This window comes from Cavia porcellus, unplaced genomic scaffold, assembly GCF_034190915.1.
Source record: "Cavia porcellus strain 051 isolate PalLab524CR breed Dunkin Hartley unplaced genomic scaffold, mCavPor4.1 scaffold_2, whole genome shotgun sequence".
Lineage (NCBI taxonomy): Eukaryota > Metazoa > Chordata > Mammalia > Rodentia > Caviidae > Cavia > Cavia porcellus.
The window spans coordinates 107,410,327-107,431,705 of NW_026947485.1; the positions used below are offsets into that span (position 1 = coordinate 107,410,327).

Here is a 21,379-nt window from a genome sequence, read left to right on the forward strand (position 1 = left end):
CTTTCCAGGTAGGCAGGTGCTCTGCTGCTGAGCTACATCCCTGACTCTGTAACTTTTCTTAACCATGCTCTACCAAGAACTACAGACTTTTAGGCTAAGGCCCCTGAGAAAACTACAACTTGTGTCTTTGTGGTCCAAGGACTGGAGTTCAGTAATAATAGTAGCTAAAACCTCTTTACTTACTAGAAAGCATTTGCCGCCACTTGCTTACCAAAGAATCTTTACAGCCCCCTTAAAAGTATGAGCTAATTCTTATGGCTGCTTTGTAGAGAAGGCAACTAGGACTTACTGAGATTAATAGGCCAAGGGAGATAGTGTTTAAACTTTACGTTTTTTACTAATAATAGTTTTCTACTTCCCACCAATTCATAGTCTGTGACCAGTCTTGAAGACTTCATATTTGTCAGACTTACAGGAGAAATAATTTTTAAAGTAGGAAGAGTAAGAGAGGGAGCCAACAGCAGTTGGTCTAAGGCCATAGCGTACCATGACTGCATGTCCCTTTCAGCCTGTGTATCAGAGATCACTGAACCTACTTGTTACCAGGCAAGTAAATGATAAGTAACGTGGGATCCAGAAATTGCAGGATACCAATAAGAAATAAAAGCAAAAACATGGTATGTACCCCAATGATAAGTGGACAAGGTACAGAGAGCCCAGGTTAAGGTAGCAGACAGAGCACACAGACCTACCTTTCCCTCTACCTTAGGTCTCTAGGAGAGAATGAGGAGTATATAGCTTTTAAGTTCCAACCATAAGTAGTATTATTGGAAGGCCAGTAGTCAACTAGTTTTCTGAGAGATGGAAAGTAGCTGGTGTTGCAGGAAGGGAAGAAACCTCCATCCAAGATATGGTCAGGAAAGGAACACGATTCCAGTCGAACTCCAGACTCAGAAATTTGGCAGAAGGAGAGGTCCCGGGACAAGTTCTATGTGACTAATTAATTAGGGAAGAGCGAGACTTTGGGTCACATGTGCTGTGCAGGAACTGTGGCAACCTTTGACCTGAAAAAAGGTGGTTCAGGTCAGGTGCTTCGGTGCTAGGACAGGTGCTTAGACAGAGCTCAAAACATGTGTTCATATAACACCGTGCCTGAGCTCTTGTCTTGACGACTTAGAGTGCCTGCCTGAAAAGGGCTTCTGTGGGAATCTTGGCTGGGAACTGTCTCCAAACCCATACCCAAACCCCGGTATTGGGCCAGGGTTTCTCTCAGCCATGTAGGTGCCTGCCTGGCAAGCGCAAGGTTGTGAGTTTGATCCCTGATACCAAACAAACAAACAAAAACACTATTCTCCTTCATTTTCCACACTTAAATGTTTATAGACACACTTGTAATGCTATTGTTGCGTTATATATGCAGGTGGAAAAACTAAAATCCCTCAAATACTGAATAGCAGGGAGTGCTCAGTAAAGACACTTAGAATGAAGAGTGTTCAGCTGACGTCTTATGTCTTCTATGCAGTTTGTTTAAACAGATTAATGGACTAAGTACTAATTGCTGTTCTTTTTCATCTGACCTTTCTCAGGACTAATTTAATAATTCAATAAATATTTTTACTATCATACATTTTTAATTGCTAAAAGTTTGATACTATGAAAGAGATACCAGTAGGTAGGTGGAATCTCAAAGATTTTTAAAAATTGGGACCTACCAAATGTGCCTTTGGGAATGTTGATGTCATCTTACATAACTATTCATTACATGTTTTATTTATATCTCCTACTAATATGAAGAAGTTACTTATTCCTTATAATTACAGACTGTTTTTTAAGATCCTCTTTTAGGGGCTGGGGATTTAGCTCAGCGGCATAAGCGCCTGCCTTGCAAGTAGGCAGTTGTGAGTTCGATCCCTGGTACCGATAAAAAGGAAAAAGACAAAAAAAAAAAAAAAAAGATCCTCTTTTTCTGTATTCTTAAAAGATGTATCTAACAATACAAACAATTCTTCAAGAGGAGGAAATTATCATTCTGAGTACTAGACTTTACTTATCTAGCTCAGTCTTAGTAGAGATTAGTAGAGATTATAATCTCTACTCTTGAAATTAATTTATTTAGTGGTTGATTGATTAATTGATTGAGACAAGTTCTTGCTCTGTAGTTTAGCTGGCCTAGACTCACTATGTATCCCAGACTGGTCTTGAACTTGCAGCGGTCCTCCTGCCTTAGCCTTCTGAGTGCTGGAATTACAGCTAATCCTGAAATTTAAAGTTCTAAGAAGTTTTTATTTTACTTCTTTTTGTGGTATTGGAAATTGAACCCAGAGAGTGATGAGCTACATTCCTGGCTCTTTTTAATTTTGAGACAGAGTCCCACTAAATTACTAAATTGTCCGTACTAAGCTCAAACTTATAATTGTTCTGCCTTAGCTTCTCAGAGTGCTACGATTATAGGTGTTAACCACTCTGCCTGGCTTTAAAATCACTCTTAAAATAGAAAAAATTTAAAATCACTATTTTAAATCATCTATTTAAAATAGAAATTTAAAATCACTCTTTAAATACATAAAGCATTAGTTGCCTATCAGATGGAGTTGCTCTTTATCTTGTGACTCATATTTCAACCATGGGAGAGTTTCCATTTTGCACTGATAACTGGTTGGATTGCTAAGTGTATATCCAAAAAGTAGGACCATTATAGTGCATTTTGTTTTATATAAACTCATTTTCTATTTTACCACTGAAAATATGCTTATTCTGATTTTGATTTTGCCATTAAAATCCATGCTGCTTTTGTTAATTCACATTTTTAAAAATTAGTTTGGGGAACTTTCCGGTGTGCTGCTCAGCCAGCTCCGGGGGATTTGAGCCTGCCTGCCTGCGCCCTCAACTGCAGACTGGGCAGCCTGGGGTGAGTGTCCCCACACCATCCCCGCACCATCTAGAGCCCCAGAAGGGAGTTTAAGAGCATTGTTCCCACCAACCAAGGAACTTTAAAGCTTTCTGCTGCACTGAACCAGCTCAGCATGGCTTGGGCCTGCCTGCCCCACCCGTAGTGACCCTCTCTCAATCTGGGGAATGTGGCAGCCAGAGTCCCAGAAGCTGAGAGCATAGAAGAGGATTTTCAACAGGCCCAGGGGAAGCCTTGGAATAACACTTGAAACACAGAAATATAGGAAAATGATAAAACAAAAGACCAAAATACAATCTCAAGCCTCTAGCCCATCCCAAGAAACCTTAGGAGTTATGTACATAGAAGAAAACATATGCCATACAGCTGAAATACCTGAAATAATAGCAACTGAAATAAAGAAGCAACTCTGGGAAGCTTTAAAGGAATTCAAACTAGAAATAATCTCCCAGGTAAAAGAAGAAATGATAAAAGAAATGAAAGAGATGCTGAACATATCTAAAGAAGACACAATTAAAAAATTGGAGGAACTAAAATAAAAAGATAGAATCCCTGGATGAACAGTTTAAGAAACAAACAGAATACATGAAGCAAATTCAAAGAGATATACAGGAAATCAAAAATTCCATTGAAAGTTGTAAAAACTGCCTCAATGAAAGTGACGATAGAATTTCAGATCTCAAAGACAAGATTGCAGCTAGTGAATAGGAAAGGAAAGATCTTTTAAAAATAACAAGGAATCAGGAAATAACAATTCAACAGCTGCAAGATAATGCATAAGAAAAACAACAACAACAGATAGAGATAAATGAAAAAGGAGACAACATAAAGGATGTCAAGAGGACATTTAGAGAAGTAATAGCTGAAAATTTCCTATGAAACATGAGAATGGAAACTGATATCAGGATCAGTGAAGCATACAGAACTCCAAATATCCATAACCAAAATAAAACTACACCCAGACATATAATAATCACCATCCCAGAAATCTAGCATAAGAATAGAATATAAAAGCTGTCAGAGAGAAAAGACAGATCACCTATAAAGGAAAACCTATCAGAATCACAGCAGACTTCTCAGCACAAACAATAAAGTCAAGAAGAGCATGGAGTGAACTATTCCAGATCCTAAAGGAAAATGATTTCCAATCTAGACTGATGTACCTTGCAAAATTGTCCTTTAAAATTGATGGAGAAATAAGATATTTCCATGACAAAAAACAGCTGAAGAACTTCATGATCACCAAGCCAACCCTGCAAATAATACTGAAAGATAGTTTAGATATACTTAGGGAAAAACCACTAAGCAAAGCAGATAGTTAACCAGAATGGAAAGATAAAAATGCAACAGCAGAAAGATAACATGTCAACAATAAACCAATATATAACAGTTATAACCATTAATGTAAGTGGTCTCAGTGCACCAATTAAATGAAACAGACTGGAAGAATGTATCAAGAAACAACATCCAACCATATGCTGTTTACAAGAAACCCATCTAACCCAAAAGGATACTCACAGACTGAAAGTCAAAGGATGGAAAACAATACTTCATGCAACAGGAATCAAAAAAAAAAAAAAAAAAAAAAAGCAGGGGTAGCTATTCTGTTTCCAGACAATGTGAACTTCAAACCAAGAATGATCAGAAGTGATAAAGAAGGTCATTACATACTGGTTAGGGGAAAACTTCAAACTTCAAGAGGAAGAGCTAACAATCTTAAATATATGTGCACCAAATTCCAGAGCACCCAGTTATATAAAGCAAGTATTAATAGAAATGAAAAACCAAATTAGCAATAACTCAATTATAACAGGAGACCTTAACACACCATTGACACCAAGGGAAAGATCAACCAGACAGAAAATCAGCAAAGAAATAACAGAACTGAATCACACCTGTGAACAAATGAACTTGACACACATATACAGAGTGTTCCATCCAATAACATTAGGATACACATTCTTCTCAGCAGTACATGGGACATTCTCTAAAATAGACCATATACTAGCCCCCAGAACATATTTAAATAGATGCAAAAGAGTTGAAATTGTCCCACGCATGTTAGTGGATCATAGCACCATGAAACTAGAAATTAATGATAAAAGATACTGCAAAAATCCCACAAACACATGGAAACTGAATAACACACTCTTGAGTAATCAGTGGGTCACAGGGGAAATTAAAGAAGAAATTAATATCTACAAGTAAGTGAAAATACAAATACAACTTACCAGAACTTGTGGGATACAATGAAAGCTGTCCTCAGAGGAAAATTTATTGCACTGAGTTCCCACATCAGGAAAACAGAAAGAATACAAATAAATAACCTGATGCTACACCTCAAACATCTAGAAAAAGAAGAGGAAAGCCAAAAGAAGGGAGGAAATTATAAAAATCAGAGCATAAATTAATGCAATAGAGACTAAGAAAACAGTCCAAAGAACCAATGAATCAAAGAGTTGGTTCTTTGAAAGAATAAATAAAATTGATAAGCTCCTAGCCAACCTTTTTAAAAAAGGGAAGAAAAAGCTCAAATTCATGCAATAAGGAATGAAAAAGGTGAAATCACTACAGACTCTGTAGAAATACAGAAGATCATCAACACCTATTTTGAAAACCTCTACTCTCAGAGGTTTGATAATACAGAAGAGATAGACAGATTCCTAGAAACATGTGAAGTACCAAAGCTAGGTCAAGAAGATGTAAAACTACTGAATAACCCAATTTCTATTAAGGAGTTGACAATGTAATTAAGTCCTTACCTACAAAGAAGAGCCCAGGCCCAGACAGATTTACTGTGGAATTCTACAAGAAATACAAAAAAGACTTAATGCTGACACTCCCCAAACTCTTCAATGAAACTGAAAGGGAAGCAATCCTTCCTAAGTCATTCCTGGAAGCAAATATTACTCTAGTACCAAAACCTGAGAAAGACCCAACTAGAAAAGAGAACTACAGGCCAATCTCCCTAATGAACATAGATACAAAAATCCTCAATAAAATATTGGCAAACAGGATGCAGCAAATCATCAAGAAGATCATACACCATGACAAAGTGGGATTCATCCCAGGCATGCAGGGATTGTTCAATATACGTAAATCAATAAATGTAATACACCATATCAATAGATCCAAAAGTAAGAACCACATGATCATTTCTATAGATGCAGAAAAAGCTTTTGATAAGGTCCAACATTCATTCATGCTAAGGACCTTACAAAAAATTGGAATAGATGGTCTTTACCTCAATATCATAAAGGCCATCTATGACAGACCAACAGCCAGTATCATACTAAACGGCCAAAAACTGAAGGCCTTTACCTTCAAATCAGGCACAAGACAAGGATGTCCTTTATCACCGCTCCTATTTAATATAGTACTGGAAATACTAGCCAGAGCAATTAGACAAGAGAGAGAAATAAAAGGGGTAAAGATAGGAAAATTATCATTATTTGTGGATGACATGATACTCTACATAGAAGACCTGAAAACTCCTATATATAATAAATTAATTCAGAAATGTAGCTGAATACAAAATCAGTACTCAAAAATCAATAGCACTCCTATACACTAACAACAAAATCACTGACAGAGAAATAAGAGAAGCCCCACCCTTCACACTAGCAACCAAAAAAATGAAATATCTAGGAATTATTCTCATGAAAGATGTAAAAGATCTATATAGGGAAAATTATAATACCATGAAAAAAGAAATTAAAGAATATCTCAGAAAATGGAAAGACATCCCTTGCTCATGAATAGGAAGAATAAATATTGTGAAAATGGCCATTCTCCCAAAACTGTTATACAGATTCAATGCAATCCCAATAAAAATGCCATCAACATACCTCATAGATCTCGAGAAATCACTCCTAAAATTCATCTGAAACCAGAAGAGACCTAGAATAGCAAACACAGTTCTAAGCAGCAAAGGCAAGGCAGGAGGCATCACAATCCCTGACTTGAAGTTATACTACAAAGCAACTGTAGTAAAATCAACATGGTATTGGAATCAAAACAGAGCCAAAGATCAGTGGAATAGATTAGAAGATACAACCACAAGTACAAACACACTCAACCACCTTATCTTTGATAAAGGAGCCAAGCAGGTTCACTGGAAGAACGACAGTCTCTTTAATAAATGGTGCTGGAAAAACTGGTTCTCCATATACCGAATACTAAGACTAGACCCATGCCTATCACCATGTACTAAATTAAAGTTTAAATGGATCAAAGATCTGAATATTAAAACAGAAACACTAAATCTATTGGAAGACAAGTTGAATAAAAACCTTGAAGACATAGGGGTAGGTAGAGAATTCATGAGCAGGACTCAAACCGCACGGGAAATACTTCCCAGAATCAACAACTGGGATCACGTCTTATTAAAAAATTTCTGCATGTCAAAAGAAATCTTTAGCATAGTGAAAAGAGAACCCACAAACTGGGAAACAATCTTAGTGAACTGTCCTGCAGACAAAGGACTTCTGTCTAAAACATATAAAGAATTAAAAAAAATCAGACCCCCAAAATTCAAGGATCCAATGCAAAAATGGGCATCTGAGATGAATACACAGTTCTCAGATGAAGAAATACAAATGGCAAATAAATATATGAAGAAATGTTCATCGTCATTGGTCATTAGGGAAATGCAAATTAAAACCACACTGAGATTCCATCTCACTCCAGAAAGAATGGCCAGGATCAAGAAAACTATCAACAACAAATGCTGGAGAGTCTGTGGGGGGGAAAAGGAACTCTCCTGCACTGTTGGTGGGAGTGTAGACTGGTACAACCTTTGTGGAAGTCAGTTTGGAAATTTCTCAGAAAGCTGGGATTGGAAATCCCATCTGTTCCAGCTATTCCATGTCTAGGTATATTCCCAGAAGAACTGAAAACATCATACCACAGTGATATATGTGCACCCATTTTTATTAGCAGCACAATTTCTAATAGCCAGATCTTGGAAACAATGTAAGTGTCCATCAACTGACGAATGGATAAAAAAGTTGTGGTATTTTTATATGGTGGAGTACTACTCAGCTATAAAGAATGATCACATTGAGATATTTATAAATAAATGGACACAGCTTGAGACTATACTCATAAGTGAAATAAGTCAAAGATGAATATTTTCCCTAGTGTAAGAAATGGTAAGAATACATTAAAAGTATGTCATAATCATGATTCCCCATTATATTGCTTTGAAGCTTTATAATGTTTTCATTCATTAATTGGAATAGTTTTATTCTGGTTTTTTTATTTTATTATCTGTGATGGTATGAACAGCTATTTTGAAGAAAGTAAGACATTATGATAGCTAGTGATGATTTAATATCATCTTATTTTGAAGTCCCACCAAGCTTTTGTTTTTCTGTCTCCATCGCAGTTTTATCATGTTGTATCTTATTGGATTATATTATATGTGATAGTATAAACAAAATTTTTATGGACAAGGAGATAATATAGTAACTATTGTTCATTTTCTGTTAGTTGGTTCTGAATACCCTGTAATATTTTCATTCTCTTGAATGGTTTTATACTGTCATTTTATGTTTGATACTATAGTATATGAAGGTGTACTCAAATATTTCAAGGAGAGAGACACTATGGTAGCTACTGTTATGTCGGATTGTCTTGTGGTGAAACACTATGTTGCTTAAATTGTTCTGTTTAGAAAAAAAAATTGTTTGAGAAATTGAACTCAGAACCTTGCACTTGCCAGGCAGGATGAACCCTAACCCTAAATTCCCAGCTAATTCACATTTTAGATGAGTTTTGTGTTTTATAGTAGTAACTTTTCACAAAAATATTCACATCTTCTCTGCATTTTTTTCTATTAAAATATTTAGAGAAGATGGGGTATAACTTGGTTGCAGAGCAGGTACTTAGCATATAGAAGGCTCTGGGTTAAATTTTCAGCAACAAATAAATAAGCAGCAGAGAAATATAACCAATAGCAAATATTACCATTGAAAAGCACTGAGCAAAAAAAAAAAAAAAAAAAAAAAAAGAAAAGCACTGAGCAGACATTATGGGTTATTATTCAAGTGACAGAACATTCATCTCTCATCAAGATTTGATAGTACATAGAACTTGGATCAGAATTGTCAAATTTAAGGACATTGCTTCCCAACTTGATTTCTTGGGCCATCATTTACAAGATTTGTAAAATTTATACTATGCAAATAAACTTAATGATGTTTATTTGCAAGAGTGATTTAGTGTTGGCAGTGCTCAGGGCCATGGGCCACATACTCATAAATGTTATACTCATGTGTATAACATTGCAACAAAACTTACTGGTTAATCTGTCCATGATTTTCCATCCCACATGCTTTTGTACTGGTTGCTGGAAATCTCAAAGAGTAATCTTTTTACTTTTTGTGCCAGTTTTCAAACTTGTTTTTATCTTGTTGTGAATGGATTTCTTCAAACACACAGCATCTCACATTTATTGCTAGGCTTCATTTACACTAGTGCTTTTTCTTGTTTTCCAGATTTCTTAACTGATTTTTCTTAGGATTTAGACATATAAATTTATCAAGCAAGGTTGAGAGAGAATTTGCACACTAGTTGTTTTCAGCCCAGGCCCAATTTAAACCAGTTTCAAGACTTAATGAATGTATTTTGGATGGGCAAAGAATTAGAAACCCAGGTATAATTGACAAGAGGTTTAGTCCAACACTGGTTGATCCTTGGGAATCCTTTAAAATCTTGGACTATTGGAATAAAGGTCACCTTTTAGATCCTCACTTAGCAAAAGCTTTGGGCTTTGAGTTTTTGATCCTTCTCTTTAGAAGACTGTTGATACAGAAGCTCAAGTCTGTAAGGACTGGCAAATACCCTCATGTCCTGCAGCTTTTATGGCCATTTACTTTTCTGGATTCTAGTTTTCACTTTGGTTTTGGTTTGTACTTCTTTACCATCTTGTCAACATATTTGTGGGTGTTTTGTTTGCTTGCTTGCCTGCCTGTTTGTTTGTTTTATAGCGCTAGGAATTGAACCCAGGGCCTCATGCGTTAGGCAAGTGGTCTACAGCTGAGCTACACCTCAGCCCTTAAGATGTGTTAATATTTTTGTGAAATTTTAGCTTTTCTTTATAAAAGGATCAATCCAAATAATTTAGACGTCAGTTTTTAGAAACAAAAAGCCCAGATTAACTGGTGTTTGGCTATGACTAAGAATCAGTTTTGAATTTGAAACTCATATGTAGTCAATAGAATAATAGAAGGTAATTATGATTGTTATATGTTGAGGGATAAAAATGTTATTCAGTATGGGCTTCAGTATGGGTTTCAGGTCAATCATACATTCATCCTAGAATGCTTGTTTACTTTTTACCAATGTGCTGAGGTCAGGCAGAGCACACAGTGATGAGCATGGTAGATGTACTCTCTGCCCTCAGGGAGTTTCTGCTCAAATGGGTTGCTAATCAGCAAGTCAAGGTCCATATCTAAAGCACAATACTTTGAAATCTGATGAGCAGGTTGACTTCTTAGCCACACAAACATTACAAATTAGTTCTCAGGCATGCAGTTTTCCCGGTACATGGAACTTTTCAAAGCTATGGACAGCTACATAGTACGGCCCTGCTCATTTTAGCATCATAGTCCTTTCTATATCAAGGTGGGAGGTTCTCATTCCTAAAGTTGACAGTCATACTGTTTGTCAATATATACTGGGTATATATTTCTTTATTCAGCAAATGTTTCTTTTTATTTGTTTGGTTTGGTACTGGGACTCAAACTCATGACCTTGCACTTGCCAGGCAGGCGCTGTGTCAGTGAGCTATATCTCTGGCCCCTGTTTGTTTTTTGAAATAGGATCTTGCTATGTCATTCAATGGCCTTGAACTCATTATGCAGCCCAAGCTGGCCTCAAACTCTCTATCCTTTTTCCTCCACCTCTTGAATGCTTGTTAAATACATACTCTGAGCTAAGCACTGACTATACATTGATTAGTAAAATAATACAGTAATAGGGTCATTCATATTTGTGTATCTTTGAAAATCTAATGCTCATACTGATACTGACCTTTATAGTTAATCATGATGTCTGTCTTATGGCTGTGAGCTGTAGCCATAGTGCAGGTGAGTGCCAGGATGTCATTATCTCTTCTCATTCAGTACAGTGTCTGTGTAGTAAACTGCAGAATGAGTCAGCCTCTCTCACATCAGGATCCTTGCTCTTTGCAATCGTCCCCCCGCCCCCTTCTTCCTTCCTGGATCTGCAAGTGTTTAAGGAGAAGGGGTCCCAGTGAACTCTGCCAGCTTTCAGAATTATTTATGTCAGCCAGAGCATATTTTAGTACTCCTTTCTATTGAAAACTGCCTGCTAAATTCAACGTATTCTTGGATTTAAAAGTACAATATGTATTTTTAGGATGTTTAATTATTCTTTGCAGATACACTTTTGACTACTAGTTTATCGAGAAATCATTATGCTTTCCAAAATATTTTCCTATTCGTGCTAGCAGCACCCACAAGCTGTTTAAGTGTTCTTTAACTTGTTGTGGTTTGGCATAATTGATGCCGTCTTGAGCCTTGCATTTAACTAGTACCCTGTATTTGACTCAGAAAAATGGAAAATTACTCAGGGTACAAGTCCCATGAAAAAAGCAGAATGAGCTGTACCTACAGCTGAAAAGTTAACCTGCTCAACAAAAGAAGCAGGATACAGGTGTCAGCTGAAAATTAATGAAAGATTTGAGCTAAATTGTTTCCAACAGGATGTCTTTTGTGATTCTCTCTTTAAAAAACTCCGTAACTTTCAGTTAGGAGCCACTTGTTTGGACTCTGAACCAGGGGGCTCTGTATACGACTAGTCCTGAGCTCAGTTAACAAATTCCAAATCTATCATTTTGGCTGCTTGGATTCCTATATTGTTGTTCACGAACCCATGTCAAATTTACCTTTTAAGTTCATCTTAAGCTCTCATATACCCTAAATGATAGAATTTTTGGCGCGGAAGGGAACCATCTGATAGAATTTTGGGGGCGGCTAAAAAGATAAGTATGAAATAGGGGCTGGGGATTTAGCTCAGCGGCATAAGCACCTGCCTTGCAAGCAGGCAGTTGTGAGTTTGATCCCCGGTACCGATAAAAAGGAAAAAGACAAAAAAAAAAAAAAATTGTCTTGAAGAAGTATGAAATAAAAGTGGTTTTTATTTTAAGAATGTGGAGAGAGACTGCATGACCCTCCGGGGTCTGGCATTCTCTCCGCCAGACACGTGGTGTGGGGGCATACCTGTAGCTTAGGTTTGGGGTAGTGCCTAAGGGGCATTAGTGATGCACAGGTAGCCCATTGGTATTCATTTTGCGCCACAGGTAAATTGCCTAGGGATGGGAAAGGTGACCTCAAGATAGAGCCCCTTGGTTCCGCCTCCCAGGCTCCCACCCGCTACAGTGTCCCGTCTGGGGCAAAATCCTTTCACTAAACACTTCTAATAGCCGGGTCATATTCTTTTACAAACACCACCCCTCCTCACTTCTTGTCTCCCAGTCTGTTGTCGCCAGTGCTTAGACTCTTCTCTATTGCTGAACTTGTCTTTCTGCTCCTTTTTTCCAGACCAGTCTTCAAAGAGCCAGCAGAGATATAGTGATATTATAGTAGGAGTCATCTTAGCCATGGAGATGGGATCTCCTGTACAACCGTCCTTGGCCTTTAGACTGAGAGTCAGCTGTACTCATAGGAGTAGAAACTGTATTCCTCGTTAGATCTACCTTTCTTGAATTCCTACTGTGTGCCAGGTAATTGGGGATATGTGAGGATGTGATCCAGTCTGCAGCTGTGGGGCATGCCAATGTTCAGGAGTGTGGAAGGCCAGAGAGACGAACCAGCAAAGGAGGGACAGTCAGTCAGGTGGAATGAAAGCCAGATGAAGAGTTCCTAAAAGGCAGAAGTGACCTGGTCAAAGTCAAGAGCCCATATAAGGTGAAGTCTCAGAAATGGACACTGGAATCAGTGACCTTGGCCAGTGCAGCTTCACTGAAGAGGTGTTGATGGGACAGGAGTGGGTTAAAGAGTAGGTAGAAAAGAGAAAACGTGGTGAGGAAGCAGTGGAATTGACTGCTTGGTGTGCTGAAAAGTCTTTTATAATGTGAAAGACTATAAAAGATATAGTCTGCTATAAAAGATAGTAAAGAAATTAGGTGGCTGCTGGAGGGGACATTAGATTTGGGGGCCAATGGCAGTTGTTTGTAAGGTAAGAATCACTGCCATATGTTCCTAGGCTTAATGAATTACTAAAGTGGACATAAAAGAAGCAGGAGAGAGGAGGCGTAACTCCTGGAACAAAGTGTTTGAGGGGCCTGCAAAAGGTGGAATCCAGTGAACCAATGGACATACTGGCCTGGAACAGAACAGAGACAGTCCTGTTTTTTGTTGTTGTTGTTGTTTTTTGAGCTGGAGATTGAACTCAGTACTTCAGCTTGCCAGGAAGACGCTTATGCCTCTGAGCTAAATCTCCAGCCCTCCCTTAGCCTTTGAGAGGTAGCACAATAGACTTGATAGTGAAAAGATGTAGAGGCAGACTTAGGGAGATTACATGACTTCTTCAAGATTATATAATTTGTAAGTGCCAAAGTCAAGATTTAAGCCCAGGGCTGAATTCTTGACCCCTAAGCTAAGTAAGCTGCTCTCTAGTTTATAGATGAATTGATAGAGTCTGACATAGTTTACAAGTCATAAACATCTAATTATGTGATCAAGTATTTCACCTTGGTCTCTTTAGCATTCTTTACATACTTCACAGTTAAGGATTAGATAAAAGTTCAGTGAATTATTTCTAGATGCCCAATAAATGTCTAGAGAGCTAACAAGGTAAACTGATTAAGGCCCTTCTCTTGGCATGGTACTTCCCTATCAGAGATCTTCAAAGACCCTTCATTATCTCATTGAATGAAACACGTGATATTTGGGTCCATTGGGATCTGGCTCTCCAGCTTTATCCATTTACCTTTAGTCAAACCATTCCCCAATTCTTAGTTCTCTCTATCTACAAAGTCTGTAGAATTGCTGCCAATCCTCAAAGGCACCATTCCAATGCCACCACTTCCATGAAAGCTTCCACTGACACACCCAGGAACTTTGCTTTGTTACCGTTGCCATCTGTGCTTGTATACAGCACTGACGCATTTCATCTTACTTTATAGTATGTGGCTTCTGCGTTGTATAAGGCAAGGACTCATTTGTTGATATTTTTCTCTTCTACTCTCACATATAACAGGTATCTATCTAATGTTTTGGCTTTTTATTTTGTTTCATTTTGGATCTAGAGATTGAAACCAAGGCCTCAGGTCTGCTAGACAAGCACTTTACCACTGAGGTATCCCCCCACTCCTTAATGTTTCTTTATTTCAAATAGGCATTTTTATATCAGCCTTTATACTTTCTAGCTTCATTCTCCAGTTCAAAAACACATTGCATGAATTGGATAGAAAAGAATTGGGAAATGGTCTTGATACTTCTCTGGCCTGATGAATACCTTAGAAAATGTGACAGTATACATAACTTTTCTTCTGGATAGATTTTTTTTTTATTATTATTCCATAGGATTATCTACATACTAGAGTAGAGTAAAAGACTCTTTTCCATCAGAGGGCCAGCTGGTAGTGGTAGCTTGTTTACTACCTGATTAATCAAATCCCACAGAAGCAAGCACTCAAAGGAGGAAAAGTTCTGGTTATACATAAAGGCAAAGGGGTTCTGAAACCTTTCAGAGGTCCGAGGTTTAGAAAATTGGCAGTGGAGGATATGGAATGGAATTCTGGTTTGAGCTACATGTGCTAGCCTTTGTTTACCTCCAGTGGCTTCCTAAAGCACGAAAGAGGCAGACAGACCTGATACATGACCCTGCCTGGGACTTTTAAAGGGAGCTCTTTCTCTTTTATACTGCTTTTTCGGCAAAAACTTTAGGGCAACACAATGCTTTTACCTTCACATAAAGTAGCCAAGCCTGTTTGACCAGTTTGAGGGAAATACCAACAAGACTGCCAACCCCAATCACATGAAGTCTAGTTACTAATTATCTCCTGGCCTCTGAGGAGAGAGATATAGTAGCTCACTGATTGGATCCTGCTTTTGAAATGACTCCACACTGCTTTGCACTCTAACCAGAGTGACAGGAAGAATGTTCTCCGTGCCTTGGGAGACATTTTAAGCTGGACGGATTCAGGCTTAGGCGAGACTGCACCTGTCTGTGTTTAGACCCAGCCCAGACCCATGGAAAGGAGAAGTAAAACTCACGTCTGTTGGCTATGAGTGGAATTCATGAGATTGAAAAAGAAAGCCAAGTGGAAAAGAAAGAGCCTTGGGACTCTAGCTGGGAGTATGAAGACTGCAGGAGTCTCCAGAGCAGAAATCCTGCAGTACTGGATGAACTTTATGCAGAAAATTACTTGGATTCCACATTCCAGACCAAGAGGAAGAATCGGCCCTACAGAAAGAGGGATTGTGGATACTGGGATTTGGAACAGAGTGAACCAAGCTGTACTGACTATGGGGAAGCAAGTGAAAGTGGAAAGGACTGTCTGTTCCAAAGCGGCTGTTATGGCTATAAGAATCCAGAAAGTGTGAGGCCTGCGATGAAGGATGATTGGTTTTTAGGAAGCCCAGATGTGATCATGAAAGATGGTGCACGTGGGAAGATGAATGGCTTTGTTGATCCCAAGGATCTGAATTATAGGCCTAAGGATTTGGAAAAACCTGAGCAGTGGAGTGTCTACACCGGTGTAGATGATTCTTCAGGGGATCTGTGTCAACCTCAAAACTGGTATATGGGCCTCCGGAATTTTAATTACTCTCCTGAGCATTGTACAGAAGTTAACTTGTATGAAAGACAGCTTAACTATTTATATCATGTTCCTGAACATAATAGTAATGGTCAGTCTGTGGACTTTCTAGGTTTGAGTGATGTCAGCAAAAGTAAAGAATTTGTTAAACACTGTGAAGAGGAAAGGAATGTTTATCAAAATGGTGAAATCTATCCTAAAGTAAAGACTCATACTATGGATCAGAGTAATTGTGATGTGAAAATTAGAGGCTGTGACACATTCTCTGCAAACTATGAGGGTAAATATCATAATTACAGAGGATTAGAGTCTCTCCATCAGGTAGGGAATTTGAAGTATGACACTGACAAACCTGGAACAATGGCATTTAGGGCTAGAAGGATCATTCTGGATGATCTACAGAATCACTGTTCCAGTGAAGAGCAAGGAGAACGTCATTTTGGGATCCCTCAGAGCCTTTTATTAGAGAAGAGCACTTGGAAAGTGGATGAAGAGAGCACATTAAGTGGCCCAGATACCTGGAGAAGGAATAGTTGTCTCCGCCGCACTGCACCTAGCACCCTGAGGCGCTCGGAGTTTGTGCAGAACAGGAAGAAACCCCAAGGTAGGAACTCAGCTGGCCTTCAGACAGGTTTATAAAGTATGAAAATAAATGGGAAGGGTGGTTAAACTGGGTACAAGGAATGCCAAGGAGCCTTCCCCCATTAAGTTCTTATCCAAAGATATTTTAGTACCAATAGCATTTGAGATGTGATTCCTTTGGGAGGCGTTTTATAGCAAGAGTACATGTAGTGCATAAGTATTTAAGAGAGCTTTCAAAACCAGACAAATATTTCATGGGAACTTTCCTTTATTCTTCTGGGTTTTGTTAGCTGTCCTCTTTCATTCTTCCCTTAATGTTTTTTTGTCTTGTGGGGACAGCAAGTTATGAGGGTACAAAGTTAAATGTATTTTCCTGGCATGTTTCTTTTTCCCAGCCCTGTGCTTCTTTAGACATTAGTGGAAAAGGAGACTTATTTTATAGGCTTTATTCTCTGACACTCTGGAGCCTTAAAAAAAAAATTTTTTTTTTATCGGTACCGGGGTATGCTGCTGAGCTAAACCCCCAGCCCCCTTAAAATTTTTTTAGAAAACTTTGTTTTTATCATGTAGAGACTGTTTCCTGCCCTTTGTCTTCTTCAATTGTCTGAACGGTCTTTTGTTTCACCTTGTTTTTGCAATAATGAGGATTTAACCCAGGGCCTTCACACTGAGCTACATTCCCAATTCTTTTTATTTTTTATTTGGGAAAGGGTCTTGCTAAATTGCTGAATTTCCTAAGCAGGGCTTGAACTTGCTGTCCTCCTGCAGGGTGCTGGGATTACAGGTGTGTACCATCATATCCTGCTTCAAACGTTGCTTTTATAACTGTGGTGCTCCCTATTGAACTTATAATGTGTTCTCATGCCAAGCGGCCTGTCTGGTCCTGTGCAATTTGGGAGAGTGCAGGCTCTGACTAGAAGATAAGGGTTAGTGAGAGCCAGGGAAGATAACATTCTAGATCTATCTCAGTCTCCTCTGAAGTGGGTGCTTTTTTCACAGTAGGCTGGCTGAGTAGACTTGTACCAAACACCATCAAAGATCCTGAAATTGCTAGTGGTTTAGTCAGTGACCCTTCAACCATGCTTAATTAACTTAAGTTTCCAGGGCATCACTTTGGACAAAGCAGGCTCTCTACCTGCGCTCAGAAGGATAAAAATGAAAACAAGACTGACTTTCACTGGGAAGCTGAGGTATTTAGGAGACAGTCATTTCTCTCTAGGTGCATTTTTTTCTTCTTCTCTGAAATGATACAGATTGTATTACTTCTAAATTCCTTTCAGGTCAAGAGAGAAGAGAGTGATTTTTTTTCTTATGTTGGTTTTATATCATTTCTATTGGTTTCTCCCCGTATCTGTTTGTTCAGTGAACTTTGATTCCTGTTTTAAGTTCCTTATTGTATTAAGCCTCCTAACTGTAATCAAGTTTGTTTACTCTGTTTGACTTAACAAGGGTCAAGCTCTTCTCTCGGGAGTGTTGTAATGTGCCCTATGATCCCTCTGAAACAAGCCAGCTCAGTGCCATTTTATATCATTTCCGTTCTTAGAACTTTGAATTTGAGAACTTAACTTTTGGAAGTGTTATTCATGTTTTTAAAAGTTCAGTTGGCACCCTTGTTTTTATTCCTGATATCCTCTTTAATCAGTAATAAAATATCAACCTTACTAAACATCTTTCTGTTTTCTAACACTTGGAAATGTCTTACAGTACAAATCTTGGCCCCTTACAAAGTGTTACACAGTGACCACATGTAGGTACAAAAAAGAGACAGACATGGGTTAGGGTGACTAGTGGAGTGGTTCTGCTTTCAGTTCAAATGTGAGCTCCACCATTTACTAACAGTGGAACTTTAGACAAATTATTAACCTCTCTGAGCTTCAGATGACCCAGTGGTAAAATGAAGATAATTCCTGTTTCACAGTGAGATAAAAGAAGCAAAACACTCACAGGTCTGGAACATAGTACCGTAAATTACCATTTGTTTGTGTTTTATCTCTCCACCTTCTTTCCTCTTTACAAGTTGCCCCCACTGGACTGTCACTTCATTGTCCCGTGGCATCCAGACTGATAGTCGTTGCTCCCCAATGGACATCTGCCTTTGGACCTGCAAGCACCTCAACCTTAGGGGTCTGAGTGGACCTACCCCATCCCTCCCTTGCTTTCTCTTCTCACATTCTTCTTCCCATCTCAGATTTATCAGAGAAACTAAGCTGCTCTGTGGCTCTCTTTGACCTGTCTCCATGCCTGAAACTTCTCCTGAAACTGGCTTTCTTCCCTTGTGAGTTTTATCAGTACATTCTCCTGCGCAAGCTTCCTCTGGTTTGTTAGGGCAGGTATGTTAAGGTTTTGCCCTTAGTTCTAGGGTGTGGCCCCTAGTCCTGGGAGGTGACCCTTACTCTTAAGGTGAGGCAGGACTGAGGTTTCAGTGGAAAACTGGAAATGTTGATTGAACTTACTAATTTGCAGGGTCTCACATTTCAAACATGCCTTTCTAGCAGCCATCAGTTGCTGAATATCTGCAGGGCTCTTCAGCTGCTAATGATTTGCTAGATTCTTTGGAGTCTCATTGCTGACATACATAGTTTATTTCAAGGATTTCAGGGGAACTGCTACATGGATTTTGGGGTACTCTGTGTGGCTTCTTCTTTTCTATGATTGCCTTCTTAAGCCGTAGCCCCTTTAGCACTCCAGACTGGAACCCTGGCTCCTCAGCCCAGAGTGATTGCCACTTGTTGGCTCTCCACTGCTGCTTTATTCCCTGGCATCCCAAGAGATGGGCACCTGGGAGATGTTGGATAAATGTCAGTCTTCCCCCCACCTCCCCTTTGGTCTTTTTCTTTTTTATTGGTACCAGGGATCAAACTCACAACCACACACTTGCAAGGCAGGTGCTTAAGCCGCTGAGTTAAACCCCCAGCCCTAAATGTCAGTCTTACCTAGTTTTATTTCTTGTTTTTAGTCATGTCCTCTTCAGTGTCTGCCTGTTTTGATTGGTTTCTAGTGCTTACATATAGTCATTGTTTTAACGTCTTGTCCAGAAATCTCAATAGTTATCAGCCTGGATGTTAGGACAATGTAAGCTATCTCACTATTACTGGACCAAGAACTGTCTTTTTTGTTACATATTTTAAAATTTATTTTAGAGAGAATAAAACCAAATAAAATAAAACAGAATAAAGCCAATCAGAACAAAACAGTGAAAGTCATACAGGATTTCAAAACAAGATAATCTATGGTAGCTACTATAATGCCTCTTGTTATATTCAGAATTGCTGCCCATAGCATCAGACATAATCAAATCAAACAAAACAAAACAGAATAAAACCAATCAAAACAGAACAATGAGGAAAGCAAAACAATAAAATGGAATAAAACAAAACAGTGAAAACAGTGTTGGATTTCAAAAACAATACAGAAAGAAATCCCCCATTGTTGTTGTATTGCTATTTAAATAGATGCTCAGACTACCAGTTTTAGGACTGCAAAGGCAATCAAACAATGCAAGAATTAATTTGTTTTTGTACCCTAGTTGCTATCGATTCAGCTTGTGATCCTCTGAATCAGAGCGGCTCTTCTTGACTCCCTGGCCAAGTACTAGCTGGTTCACGGGAAGGATGAATCAGCTTCTTATTGCCATTCCTGGCCCTGCATGGCCACCGCTGGCTCACTGGAGGGATGAATTGGCTTCTTGTTTCTCTTCCCAGTCCTGCATGACCACTGCTGGCTCATGGGAAGCAAGAGTTGACTTTAAGGTTTTGCATTTACTAATAGCATAAATAGTTATAATGGAAACACGACCTAGTGGTTCAGATTCCCTGTTACATATGTTGAACTTAAGTGATATTAGTATATCAAAATGGAAAACTATTACAGAAATATGAAACTAGAATTCAGGTGAGAGTTAAGGCAGAAGAATCACAATTAGGAGGCTACATCTGCCCTTGGACTTGTAAAGATCTCTACTTTAGAGGTTCAGTAGAATCTCTTTATATTATTACTATTATTACTAGGAATCCTACATACCAATAAACTTAGAATTTTTATAAAAAAAAATCAATAACTGGGGCTGGGGATTTAGCTCAGCGGCATAAGCGCCTGCCTTGCAAGCAGGCAGTCATGAATTCGATACCCGGTACCGATAAAAAGGAAAAAGACAAAAAAAAAAAATCAATAACTACCTACAATTATATTGTTTTGTTTCATAGTGCTGGAGATTGAACACAGGGCCTTGTGCATGCTAGCCAAGTTCTCTACCACTGAGCTACATCTCAGGCTTCATGAATTGGATCTTGAAGTCTATTTAGCAGGTTGCAACCAGTATTTCTAAAAAATAATATAGATGTGAATAGAAAAGCATTTCAGAATACATCTCTTTAAGTAAAAGTAAGCATGTATTATTTTTGGATGTGTGTTATATATATATACACATAAGCACTTTATAAATGCATACTCACACAGAGTCACAATGTGAATGTGGATCATGAGCGAGGTATGGTGGCACATGACTGTAATCCCAGCACTCAGGAGGCTGAGACAGGACAACTGTTGCAAGTTTGATGCCAACCTGGGGTACATAATGAGTTCAAGACCAGCCTTGTCTCAAAAAAACAAAACAAAACACAAAACAAAAACCAAAGTTGAGTTGAAGTAAAAAATGTTTGAAAAACACTTGAATGCAACTTACTTATTTTGAGAGTTTAGAGAAATTGAAATGTGTACCCAAGGTGACTCAGTGGCTCAGGAAGAAAGTCTACATCTCTCAGTTGCCAGAGCAGTGCTTCTGCTGTGCCACCACAGCTGAAGCCAGAGGCATAGTCGCAGAGTTGCTTTGTGAATGTGAACCAGGAGAGCAGGAGGTGCTGTCAGAGAAACAGAGCTACTGCAGATGATGGAGAGGTAAAGCTAAGTGATACATGGCAAAGACACAACAAGAGAGGACTGGGACCCCGGAGACCTGCTATGGCAGGTGGGTGAGCACAGGAGAGCAGAGGTATGGAGCATGTTACAGGGATTTTAGGAGGGAAGTGAGTGGTCAAGAGGTTACAGCTTTTCCTTCACAATTTGAGCAATAATTGCAATGCAGTAGCGGAGTCCAAGAAAATCTTTAGTTTTACTCTTCTCCAAAAATCAGAAAAACTTGCTGGGGATGTAGCTCAGTG

General features: G+C 38.7%; 1 protein-coding gene across 5 annotated transcripts in view; it reads left to right on the forward strand.

Annotated features, from left to right (window-relative positions):
* Nucleotides 1-21,379, forward strand: part of Dnmbp (dynamin binding protein) — a 120,395-nt gene that overhangs the window by 56,825 nt on the left and 42,191 nt on the right. Inside the window, exon 1 of one of the 5 annotated variants that reach the window (XM_013143519.2) lies at nt 6,949-16,245. The exons of the other annotated variants lie outside the window; for them this stretch is intronic. Within the exon in view, the coding sequence (XP_012998973.1) occupies nt 15,108-16,245 (1,138 nt within the window). The 5' untranslated portion in view covers nt 6,949-15,107. Of the gene's footprint in view, nt 1-6,948; nt 16,246-21,379 lie in introns of those variants that run through there. 5 annotated transcript variants of the gene reach the window in all.